Source organism: Pezoporus occidentalis, unplaced genomic scaffold (genome assembly GCF_034315485.1).
Source record: "Pezoporus occidentalis ecotype Australia unplaced genomic scaffold, CSIRO_AGI_Poc_V1 ctg13, whole genome shotgun sequence".
Classification (NCBI taxonomy): Eukaryota; Metazoa; Chordata; class Aves; order Psittaciformes; family Psittacidae; genus Pezoporus; species Pezoporus occidentalis.
In genome coordinates, this window is record NW_026913103.1 from 128,074 (window position 1) to 141,519 (window position 13,446).

At 41.2% G+C, this 13,446-nt stretch overlaps 1 protein-coding gene across 1 annotated transcript in view; it reads right to left on the reverse strand.

Annotated features, from left to right (window-relative positions):
* Positions 1-13,446, reverse strand: part of LOC134158324 (protein eyes shut homolog) — a gene marked incomplete at its 3' end in the record, with an annotated part of 365,244 nt that overhangs the window by 107,520 nt on the left and 244,278 nt on the right. The window contains exon 19 of the mRNA XM_062608120.1: positions 3-200. Within this exon, the coding sequence (XP_062464104.1) occupies positions 3-200 (198 nt within the window). The remainder of the gene's footprint in view (positions 1-2; positions 201-13,446) is intronic.

The window sequence follows — 13,446 nt, forward strand, 5'->3', positions numbered from 1 at the left end:
ACTGTCATAGCAGTATCCGTGGAGGCAAGGGTTAGAACTGCACTCATTGACATTGATCTCACAGCGTGGACCTGCAAAGCCCTTCACACACTTGCAATGGAATCCAAGGGGAAAAACGTCCAAATTCATTTCTTCTATGCACACAGCTCCATTCTCACAGGGATTGCTGGCCTCACAAGGCCTAAACTCACAGTTCAAACCTGAAAAGAAAAATGGCAAAGCTGTCAGTATTTAACTAATGAACATATCCCTGCAGCTGCTGCCTATTACGAGCTGTATTTTCTTTATATCCCTGGTTAAAATTGAGTTGGAGCATCTCAGAGGTACAGATATGTATGTTACCATGCAGAAACATTTATCTGCCTTGTAGAATTACTAACAAAAAAAACCATCTTTTTCCTGTTTTGTTTATATAACAACATTACATTTTAAAATCATAATAGCTGTCTCAATGTATTTTAGTTTTTCCATTTACCCTTGTCCTCTAAAAAGGCTCATGATGTATATTTCAGATTAATTTATGAATTTTCTTTTGAGGCTCCGGGTATTTCTTCTTGATACTCATCTTGTCACAGCTACCCTAAAAGCTGTTTATACATTAACCCGTAATCCTGAATGAAATGCAAGTAACCTTGCATAATTGTTCTGCTTGAAATTTGTGACTACACACATTATTTTACTGAAATTATGAATATGTTTTACAATGAGCAACTACTTCCATCATTTACAAGAATTCCATACAGTAGAAATTCTCACACAGTCCATTTCTACTCTTTCCTAACAAACAGTGGTGTATAACAGATTATGTTAGCTGAGCTAATCAACAAATCGTGATGGTGATCTTGGGTTGCAGTAGCCCTCACCTAAATCTTGTCTTTCAGGATTAGATTCAGAGCCCAGTAGCTTTCAGGGTCCCAACAAACTGTGTACAAGCCCCAGGGAGCCCCTTTGTATCCCATCTGCCTTGCTGTGACTGCTGAGGCAGAGCTACCTTTCTGGTGGAGCTGCAAAGTGTTTGCTGCATGCCATGCCCTCTGCCCACTTCTCCATTGCCCTTGCCCCAGCTCTGGCTGCCCAGACATTCCTTCCTGGAGCAAATTCTCCCTGCCCCGACAACCTCTCTTTTCCTTAGACAGGCTGTAACCTTAACAACAGTAATGGGCAATGTGACACTATAATCTAAAGCACCTGGGTAGTCATGAGGAAAATCAGATCCGTATAGTTATGTTGTGGTGGGTTGACCTGGGCTGACTGCCAGATACACACCCAGCTGCTCTCTCACTCCTCCTACATAGGGTGGTGAAAATAAGATAAAAAACCTTGTGGGTCAAGATAAAGATAAGTGCCATCGCTTACCAATTACCATCATGGGCAAAACAGATTCAATTTGAGGAAAACTGATCAATTTCATTGCCAATTAAAAATAGAATAGGATAGTGAGAAACAAAAACATAAATAAAGCCACTTTCCTCCATCCCCCTCTTCTTCCCAGACTCCACTCCTTCACTCCAGACTCCTCTACTTCCTCCCTACCCCTGAGCAGCGCAAAAGGGTGGTGAATGGGGACAGTGGTCAGTCCATTATAGTCCCCCTCCACCCCACCTTCCTCCTCACACTGTTCCCATGTTCAAGTGTGGACCTCCCAAAAGACACAGTTCCTGCCAGGAGCCTGATAGACCATCGTCTTCTCCACAGGCTGCAGGGGAATCTCCATTCTGGTGCCTGGAGCACTTCCTCCCCTCCTTCTTCTCTCATGGTGGTGCTCACAGGGCTGTTTCTCACACTTTTTTCCTCACTCCTCACTGCCTATGCAGGATTTCAACTTTATGCATGTTTTCACCAAGGAACTACCACCTTGACTGTGGATGGGTTGGACCTGGGCACCTGCACCTGGTACACAAGGAAAGGCACGTTCAGGTGATGGATAATAGTACTGAGAATTTTCAGCTTCTTTTCAGTCTCAAAATTTCAGACAAGAATTCCTGACAAAGAGTCAACCAATCTTAGAGGTCACCTAAGGCATACAGCAGCTTTAAATTTGTAGACCATTTACTAATTAACGGAACCGGCAATTCATAGAGGCTTTTTTGACATAAGCTGGGGAAAATGAATCAGTTAAGTGGCTAGTTTATTCTGTAGGAATATATTGAATATTCAGTTACGTTTTCAGAAGAACAAGACTTTACAGCAAAGTGATTGAGATCAAGCTACAGTGCCACTTAGTGCCATTCCGTGATTTGATTGAAAGCTTAAACTCCCTTAAATTTGTAGGGTATGGTGACAGGATGAAGAACACTCATTGGATAACTTCAGTATTAAGATTACCATGAGACAGAATGTGATTCAACTTTATCTTGGGAAATGTACTTTTAGAATTACGGAGATGTGTTGTCAGTAAAAGGATCTGGGCTCTGCACTAAAAGAGGACAGTCAGGTGCACAGTTACACTCTTGGTATTTGCTACAGTCAGCTGAACTCACTATCTCCTCCTTTGTTTATACTGTCACTATAGAATAATGTTGTTAGCCTGTTCCACATCAGCTGCCTTTCTTTTTCTACTGGTAGCTGTTAATCATGTTGTAGCACATTGGCTATGAACAGGTCATCTTCACAATAATGAAACAGGCACTGTCCAAATGTCAGTAGGATTTTAGGTGAGCTGATTCCTTACCATAAGATAAAATCCTAAAAGGGCTAAATTCTTAAAGCTTCTAATAGCAAAAAACAACAAGTAGGAACAGATTGAGGTTAAAAAAAAAAACAAAACAAACATCAACTCTTTGACCCCAATAGTCCTGCTGGCAGAGGAGAAAAAGAACGTCACGAGTTGTTACCTGTCATTATGTCACCAATGATCTCTCTGGTGCAGGATGATCCTGCCATAGGCAGCCAGCAGTGTCAGATCTGGAATTCATGGAATTGAGCAGCAAAAGCAGCCATACGGCATATTGAGATTTTGCCCTGAAGTTTTCATCTTTATATCACAACAGCTTGGCATGGGTGACGACCCTGCTGATTCCTAAAGTGGAGTTCACACTTACACGAACAAACTTAACACATGGCCCACAATTGTAAGTCTAACTGTCAGATGATCAGTAATGCAGTATTTGATTTTTTTTCTGTGTTGGTGAAAGAATGTTTAAACAGATTTGCCCATCCTCTTACACACCAAGAGTTTGTTCAGGGGGACATTTCTGGTAGATAAAGTAAAAGTCATGTAACAGTGCAATAGTTTTCTCCAATTACAGTATTCTTCTCCAATGGTAGGTACTGCCACTTTTTGTATGAGAACACAGCAGAGTTTTTGTGAACAACTGGAAAATCAGGATGCAATAAGAAACAGTGAGGATGTATGTCCTAAAGGCCACAGGTTTGTATTACTTACAAATACGTGTCCAGTATAAATAGGACTGTGCACAGTTCTGTCTAAGAATGTTGACGGATTTAAAACTTTTAATCTCAGTATCTTGTGGCAAAGTTTCATGAGTTAACTATATATTCCAGAAAAATATTACCTTATTTCAAATATTTCACTCTGCTGATTCAGTTACATACTCAGATTTTTCTGCTTTTTCCTTCTACTCTGTTTTGTTGGGGCTTTTTAATGAACTCTTAGATAGATGGTGTCGTGGTTTAAACCCTAGCCAGACAGCTTGTTCACTCACTCCCAGTGAGTGGTGCTGGGCTGAGAGCAATTGAGCCCCCCCCCCCCCCCCCCCCCGGGCCTTTCCCCTTCCCCGCTCCTGGAGGAAGGGGGAGGAAGATCGAAAGAGTGCAACTCCCATGGGTTGAGACAGTCCAGCAACCAATGTACAACACAAATCACCACCGCTACCACCAATGACAACAATGATAAGAGAAAATAACAAGGGAAGAGAATACAATACCACTGGCCAAGGAACGAGTCCCAGCCGGAAGCCCATGTCCTTCCGGGTAACTCCCAGTTACCCCCCACCCCAGGCATGACGTGCTGTGGTATGGAATACCTCTTTGGCTAGCCTGGGTCAGGCGCCCCGTCTCTGCTTCCTCATGGCTTCCCCTCCTCCCTGGCAGAGCATGAGCCTCACAAAGTCCTTGGTCAGGGTAAACATCACTTAGCAACAACCGAAAACATTGGTATCACCAGCACTGTTCCCAGGCTGGAAGTCAAAACACAGCGCTGCACCAGCTACCACGAAGGAGAAACATGACTGCTACTGCTGAACCCAGGACAGATGGCTTTCACTGTGTGCTCTGAGAAAAGGAGCCTGAATCTGTCTTAGATTTATAATTAGCTCATATTAAATGTTAGTCTTCTGTTGGTATCCCTGAAACTTTATTCTCCAGGCTGAAAAATGTCTGCTTTTCCACTGGTGGAAAAACAGCCTGAATAAAGGCATTGAGTATCTCAGACTCTTCCATGTCCTTTGTCAGTTCAGCAATATGATCACATTTTTCTCCATCTTCATTACAGGTAGACTTATAGAAATCTTTCCTCTTGCCCTTACTTCCCTTTATAGTTTTAGCCTCACCTGCCCTTTAGCTTTCCCAATTCTGTCCCCACATGACTGGATGGCTGGGTGAAGAGGTAGCTCACCACTGCATCTACCTTCTGTGCAATTCTTCTCTTTAAGCAGAAGCAGGAGTTCTCCATTTGTCCATTTTTCTGTCAGTCACATCTGCTTTAGTTTCTGCACGCTGGAAAGAACTGCTTTGAGGAAACTGCCTTTTAAAATAAATCAGTGGGCCCAAGATAAATCAGTTTTCCCTTGAGTGCTATCCCTAATGGGTACTTGCCAAGCAGATCCCTCAGCAAACTGAAGTCAGTTCACTGAAGTCCAAAACCATTATTTTGCTACTTGAATTTCTCATTTCTCTCAGGACTATAAACATCATAATCTCACTGCCATTCTTACCAAAGCTGGTTTTGACCTTTATGTCCCAAGCCACCTCTTGCTTATTCATGAATAGAGAATCCAGGTAAGTACCTCCCCTAGTTGTTTCTCCTTGCAATTGTTTCAAAAAACTATACTCAACAGTTGTATGGTCCAAATCCTATGTGTGCTCTGAGATTTTTGTGTTTTTCCATGTTGTCTTTCCAACAAAAGTTAAGTTTGTAATAATATCCTCACATGAACTAAGGCCTGTGTTCATGGGTCTTTTTTCCAGTTTCCTATCGATGAGTTCATAAACTTTTCTGGATCAAGCTGTCTGTAGCAGACACCCATCACAGTATTTCTTTACATGGTTTTGTTTTTATCCTGCCCCATCAGCTTGAGTAGTGCATCACACATTTCATAGCAAACATCCATACATTCAAGATACTGCTTTGCATGAAGTTCAGCCCAGACTCCTCATCTCCCCTGCCTGTATTTCCAGAGAGCTTGCATCCATCCATTCCAGCATACCATTAATTTGAGCTATATCTGTGTACATTATTCTTCTGATAAGAAGCTGTAGTACTAAGAAAGCATGTAGAATCCTTACTCCTTCTGTCTTTCCTATATTTGTACATTGTCTGTAGGCACTTGACATGGACCCTCAGTTGCACTCCAAAGAACTGCAATGGCTTTCCTGATCATGCGTTCTCAGAGACAATTTTTTTGAACTCCATTTACCTTGTGTGGAAGACAACTTCCTTCTGCAAGTAATAGAGGGGCCGACAAGGAGAGGTGCCATGCCTCACCTCTTGCTCACCAGCAAGGAAGCGCTTGTTGGAAATGTGATGCTCCAGGGCAGCCTTGGTTGCAACGATCATGAGATGGTCGAATTTGAGATCCTCAGGAAAGTGAGAAGAGCATGCAGCAAGCTAACTGCCCTGGACTTCAGAAGAGCAGACTTTGGCCTCTTCAGGAACCTACTTAGTAAGGTTCCATGGGATACAGCCCTAGAGGGCAGGGGGGCCCAAAACTAGCTGCACAGGATTTGGAGAAGGCTGAGCTTCTGAATGACTTTTTGCCTTGGTCTTCACTGGCAAAGGCTCTGACCACACCACCTCAGTCTTGGAAGGCAGATGCAGAACTGTGAGAATGAAGACCTTGTGCCCACTGTAGGAGAGGAGATGGTTCAAGACCCTCTTAAAAACCTGAATGTACACAAGTCCATGGGACCTCATGAAATCCATCCATGGGTCCTGAAAGAGCTGGCAAATGAAGTTGCTAAGCCACTGTCCATCACATATAAAGAATCATGGCAGTCAGGTGAAGTTCCCGATGACTGGAAAAAGGGAAATCCAGTAATCAGATATTAACCCTCAGGATTCCTATTCCTACCTGCATTTCTGTGCAAAACTGTCTGGGCCCCACACAGTCTTTGCCCTTGCTGCTAGAGTTCACTAGTCACTTTTGATATTCTCAGGGTCTCTGTTGGCAGTATTGCTGGCTCCTGCATGAGTAAGCAGCAAAAGTTAATAAGTTGGCACCAGAGAAGCTTTGGCAATTTGTTTCCTGCATCCTGAATACAGACATCTGACAGTCAAATACACCTCCTCAGAAATCAGAGCTGGTCAACGGGCGGGTGCCATTCTGCCACAGAGGAGTGAGTTTATGTGTTGTCAACCACTGCTTCATTTTAGTGTTACTGGTGAGGGTGTATGGGTCAGGCTCAGACAGCTTACATGCCTCTCCGGATTAAACTGACTCTTCTTTACCTGTTGTCATGTCCCAGTACTTATTCCATAAATGAACCTTTGCAGGTGAAGAGAAAGTCTCCTTCAAGTTATCAGAAGTAATCATCTTCCAGCGTCCACTGTTGCAGACTCTCTGTCCCCTCATGCCTGTGTATATCTTCTACCTATTCTTCCCCTCCTCCTCCAATTGTGCTCCTGTATCAGACTTTTGTCCCTTCAAGGTCTCTAATAAATACCCCTACATTTTGTATTTTGTCATCACTGACGCTGTGCAGCCAGTTCTTCCTCCCAAGCTTCTTCCCCTGGAAGCATAGCAGCTCAGCCAGGATGCACATCTGGCTAGTAAGGAGTTCATGCACCTTCCTCCCATGACATTCTGCAAGTAGGAGCATGGGTTTATACCTCTTCTTCAGATTTTTGTTCAAGGTAGCTGCCCAGAAGGATATCAATTCCAGGGAAGTTTGTACTGATTTGAAATTACACCAAAATTGTTCCCTGACAAAAAAGACTTTTACCCCCTCTTTAGGATATTAGGGGAAACATAAATTATTGCTTTTGTTCTAGCTATAGTAAAACAAAACAGCACAAAGCAAACACCACTTACATTATCCTGACATTTATAAAACCTGGTCACAAAGTTGATAACCTTGGTTAACAATCCTATTTACTAAATGCAGCCAAACCTTGTGGTACAGTATTAATTGCTAGTAGTAATCTAAACAGTTTTTTCAGTGACTTCTTTCAAGCAACCTTCACCACTCTTTAATTAGAAATTCAACCTCTTTTTCCTCCTTTCCCCTCACTGCATGAAAAATCTTTCTCTGCTTCTGGCAGAAATGGCAAATACTTCATTCATATTAAAACTGGAGGATAGGGAAAAACAAAAAGACAAGAAAATAATAAGAGTGTCTCCCACCCACTCAGTCCCTTTCCTTGAATCTAGTAATTTTAACTATCAGTGTTGAGAATTAATAATTTAAAAAAAAACATTCCCTCACTCAGAGGATCACAACTGTTTATATTATTTCAGTACAATTCTGAAAATGATTCATTATTAAATAACTGACTATTAGTGCTAATGAATATAAGTAGCAAGAAAACAAGAAAAGAAAGCTGGCTGCTTTAAAGTTGGGTGATTTAAAGTGGAATTATTTTGAAAAATGCACATCCACACAAAGATTAAGGTTGGATAGTATCAGGCAACAGGGATTAAATGTCAGTATGAGTTCACTACTGCTTTTAATTTCATCTCAGCATTTTTTTACAATGCTGTAAATGTATGATTAAAGCTATTTGGATAAATCAAGGAGCCAACAGGTTATAGGTGAAAATTTCTTTAATAAAGTAGATTAATCAGAAAACAGAATTTCTGTTTCCTGCATTTTTTTTCTTTTTAGACAATATTTGTGCAAAAATATAAATATTAAATGTTTAACTATTAATGATTAATTTGAATACTTTCACTAATATAGGAAATTTCTCACTTGATCTTATAAGTTTTTGAACTAGCAAGCCTGTGACTGCTGACAGAAACAGGGAAACAGTTTAGAAACTGTCTTCTCTCACTGACATATTTTTAATTAGCTATTATAGACTAAAAATCTTGTGTTCCCTAAACATAGTTAGCTCACAGAAACGTAAATTAAAGTATGCCCAACAGATCAAATGTGAAAGAATCAAACCGAAGATCATTAATGAATTAGTAAGTTCAGCATATCTTTCCAACTGTGCTTATTTCCATTAGACAAGTTTAAGCATTTTGCTTGTTTAATTCTTGGCTATATTTTACTGATTACAAGAATGGATTGTCTTCACTTTACTAGACAATTAAAAGCCTCCCTATTAGAATAAACCTGAACAAACCCCACAAGGAGATGCACAAATTATTAAACTAAAGTCAGTTGAAGGACAATTTCCTTTTCAGTGGCACAATATATTGAATTAAATATTATACTTCTCTCTCTATATATATAAGCCTATGCTATGTTTCTCTACTAGCTTACAATATGTGAAAGAGTGAATTACTTATTTGGAAAATCCTTTTTGTTGTTTTTTTTTTTGGGGGGGGGAGTGAGAAGCATATTGCATATTCAGAAATGCCATTCTGCTAACATTAGTAAGCTCTCTTTTCTACTGTGTTTGCTTGTAATACTTCTAGAGTAGAATCTCCAAATGTAAATGAACACTGAACAGATTTATTTTTTTTTTAAATATCGCTATGTTAAGGCTATTCTTGCAAGCCAAAAGCTTGATTTATACAAATGACATAGAAAATAAATTGTGAGGGATAAGTTTTCACTTGTTTATGCAAAACTATTCATGTTTCTTTATTTGATTTGCTCAGCACAAATCTGCACATGAAATATTTTGATATGTAGTATAGAATTCTCCTATAATCAGAAATGGCATCTCTTCAATGTTGTTATTCTTTTTGGAAAATAATTTAATAAAAAAGCCATTTGCTACTAACATTTTAAGGAATTGGATTTGACAACAGCTTTCAAAGTCAGCATTTTGCCATGATAGTACAGAGTGAATCAATGACAAAATATATCTGATTGCAAACTGCTGGCATGATTACGACAATATAGTGAAAATAAACTATGGTTAGTACCAGAACAAGTGTGTCATTTGGGTGGCAATTTCCCAAATAATACCATGTAGTCTGGTCAATATTCATCAATGAATATTGATGTTCAATATGCATTTATGAGGACAGAAAGCTCCCAAGCCAGACCAAAGGCCATCATTGTCAAATGGTCCATGTAAGGGTTTGGACAAGAGAGGAAGTACAACCATGTAGCAGCACCTACACTTGGGCACCAGACTGGGTAGAGCTATGAAGTTAGGAAGTTTCACAGTCCCAGTTCTACTAGCTGCTCTGATGGAAACTGTGATGCTAACATGATCTTTAGACACTGGCTAACTAAAAGATTTTTGTTAAAATTTATTTTATTTTTGGGGATCCAGCTCCAGTAACCTCATAACAGAGGTATAACTGGATATCAGTATAGCCTTGCTTAAACTCTTCTCACCACAGTTATAAATTTGATGAAAAAGAATGCATATTATGAATGAAGTTAACAGCATTTTGCTCCATTGAAATGAGAAAATTAGACCACCTTAAAGGATGTCAATAAGGAAAGAATAAAATGTGTTTAGTTATGGAAGATATTCCAGTGTACAAAGGCAATGAAAGGCTACCAGAAAAAACAAAACCCCTCACCTCTAAATTCCTCTAAACGTTTATGCAACTTTCTGCTTTTCACACGACTGTTCTTTTGAAATCAGTGATACAGTAATCAAAAGAAATTAAAAAAAAATTACCATTTCATAGAAATCCATGGTTTATTTTTTATCAACTTTATACAGCTCAATAGCTCCTACCTTAAAATCCCAGGAACACTAATAAATAGTAAGTTAGATGCTTAAAATCTGAGATCCCTGCAACTCTAAAGATTAAACATCTTAATGCTAAATAGGAAATAATCATTATTAAAAGTTCAAAATTTTAATTTTCTATAATTTTCTATAACTTAGAAGTACCTTTAAGCTTGCTATTAATTTATAAACTGTCTGCTTAGCTTGATCTATTTTATGGCAGAAGAAAACAAAACACCTCCACAGCTGAGATGATTAAAGGCTAGTAAATGTAAACAAAAAACCCAGAAGCACCCTGGAAGTGAAGAGCGAGAAAAAAAAAAAACAACAAAAAAACAGCAGAAGCATGCACATATTGATATTACTTGAAATTAAGCCAAGTATTACTTTAACAGTTTAAAAACATAGCAAGTCCTTTCAGCTCAAATTTATAGCAAATCCATCATTTCCTTGGAAGGCAAATTCTACTTTCCATGACAAGTACTGTTTTGTGATTCTAAATATAATCTATGCAAAGACATTTTCTGTGAAATCCACATTAACTGAAAATCAGTAAGTTTGTTTTTTAAAGGAAGGATGTTTGAAAAGCAATACTTAGTACTTTTCAAGTAAAAAACATTTCCTTAATTGTCTATGATAATGCAGACCATGCAGCATGCTGGAACAAAGCGTGAGATAGGCCGACATCACAAACTTCAAAATTAAAACCACACAGAGGCACATATGTTATTGCTTCATACCTGCATACACTTCTGTAAAAATAGACAAAAGCAGGAGTTGAATACATTATTTAGGTGCATTGTTTTTGTTCTAAAATATACCAGTTTACAGCTACTAAACAATGAAGATCTGCCTGTATTCATGAAGATATGTCTGTCTTCACATCTGTGGATTTTACATTTCAGCGTAAAAGGATGATTCACTTTTTCTCAGAAAATAAAATGCTACTAAGGAAAACAATTACCAAAGTTTTATTTCCTACTGGGATGCCATGCAGTGGAAATGCTTTTCATTCTTTTATCTTATCTTAGTTTACTACATCAGAATTCAACTGAGATTACAAATATATGTGTTGCACAATGGCTCCAAGAGCAAGGCCATGGATCCTCAGAGGCCTTGTGTGAGCAAAGCAAGGTGTAGGCCTCAAAGGTAACCAGAAACCGGATGTGGGAGGAGAATGTGAAGGAAGCTGTGTAGAACTAACCAATACTGTTGTGACTAGTAGGTGTGGCTAAACACCACGCCGATATAAACGAACTGCACCACAAATAAAGTAGAAGCTTGCTTATCACCCATATTTGGTTGGCGTGTCTTGCTTCTCCTCTCCGCTAACAAATTGCGCCCAACGTGGGGCGCGGACTACATGGCCCCGGTTAACGGGGACCCGGAATACAGGGCCTTGAGTAACAGGGACCTGGAACGGCGAGTGAGCGGCACCGGCGGCAGCGGCCAGGGAGCGCGGGCAGTGCTACTGCGGTGGCGTGACTGACCCGGGTGCTTGGACTGACCGAAAGGAGTCTGCCGCTGGGGCGAACCAGATACTGCTGCATTGGGAGGACGATCCGGAGACCGAGGTCACAGGATGATCCAGAAAAGGATGATCTGGAAAAGGCCGGCCATGTAAATGGACCGAGAGGTAGCCCTTGATTTATTACAGCGCTTTTTAGAAAAGCGGGGAATTAAGCCTGAAACTCTAAAGCAGCTAGCGGGTCTAGTGGCTGTAGGGGAGGCTAAGGGATTTTTTGTAGATCCTAATACAGTTTTTGAGGAGAGCGAGTGGTGAAAGTTTGGTGATGAGTTATTCGACTCGATGCTTGAGTCCAGCGCATTAGCACGCAAATCGTACAGCGATGGGTTGACTGTCGAGACCCAGATCTTCCCATAGACCTTACAATACTACAAGGCCCTAAGCAACTTTTGGGTGCACTGACACAGTGCAAAAAGAAAAGGGGTAGGAGGTGAAGATATTGGAATGGCTTTTTACTGCTATCCGGCCCAAAACTACTATTCAACAAAAAATTGATAATTTAGCAGAGTTGGTCAAAAGGACCGAATGAGGGTGTTGCAATTAACGGCCCAGGAACCTGGAACCATTTACCTGCCGATAAAACAGCAGGATCTTGAGTGGTATCTCCAGCATTCACAGGCATTACAAATCAGCCTGCTGTCTCAGGCTGCAGAGCTTAAGGTAGAACAACTGCAATCCACCACCTTGCGCTGGATCAGCCAGCAAGAATGGATCAAGATACCAAAAAGGAGTGAGTGTCCGCTGGCCAATGCAGTAACGGTTTTTACAGACGCCGGAAAGAAGTCTTGGTGTGCCGCGGCGACCTGGATGCAGGATGAGAAATGGCACCAGCAGATATTGGTTGCGGAAGCAGAGGACTCACTGCAAACCTTAGAACTAGCGGCGGTCGTTTGGACCTTTCTGAACTGTCATCACACAGAAATAAATGTAATCTCTGATTCTATGTATGTCACAGGTGTGGTTCAGCACACTGAGGATGCTCGACTCAGAGAGTGTCGAAACCGGCGGTTGTTTGACCTGCTGCGTCAGCTGCAGGCGGTCATTCATCAGCGGGAGTGTGCTTACGCCATCATCCACATACAGAGTCATAAATGGTCACAGGGGTTGGGGGAAGGCAATGATAGAGCAGATCAATTAGTTTCCATTGCTGCACCCCTGAGCAACTTTGTAAAGGCCAGGGAGGCCCACAACACTTTTCACCAGAATGCCAAGGGGCTATACCGTCAATTTAAGATTACAATGGGGGAAGCGAGAGGCATTGTTAGGGCCTGCCCCAGCTGTAGCCATCATGGACAAGGGCTGGGAATTGGGGTGAACCCTCGAGGCTTGGGCCCTTGTGAATTGTGGCAGATGGATGTCACACACGTGCCACAGTTTGGACGCCTAAAGTATGTGCACGTCGCAATTGACACATATAGCAGATTACTATGGGCTACAGCCCAGACAGGAGAAAAGGGTTCCCATGTAGTACGGCATCTAGCTAGCTGTTTTGCCGTTATGGGAGTGCCTCAGCAAATAAAAACGGGCAATGGGCCTGCCTATGTAGGTGAGAGAATGCGCCAATTTTGTCAACAATGGGGAGTCAAATATGTGACTGGCATTCCCCATTCACCAGCGGGACAGGCAATAGTTGAGCGGGTGAATCAGACCCTGAAACGGTACCTTGAGAAGTTCAGTGACGTTCATGACGTGCAAGAAAGACTGTCTAAGGCATTGTTTTGAACTACTTGTGCATTTTTGCAGATCAGGACGCTCCCCTTGCTCAAGTGCATGGCCGAGTCGTGGCGTCCGAGTCTAAGGCACCCATGATGGTCATGTACTGTGATCCCAGCACAGGCCTGTGGCAGGGCCCAGCAGAACTGAAGTACATGGGGCGAGGTTATATGTGTGTGCTCATGTCCACAGGTACACAATGGGTCCCTGCGAAGTG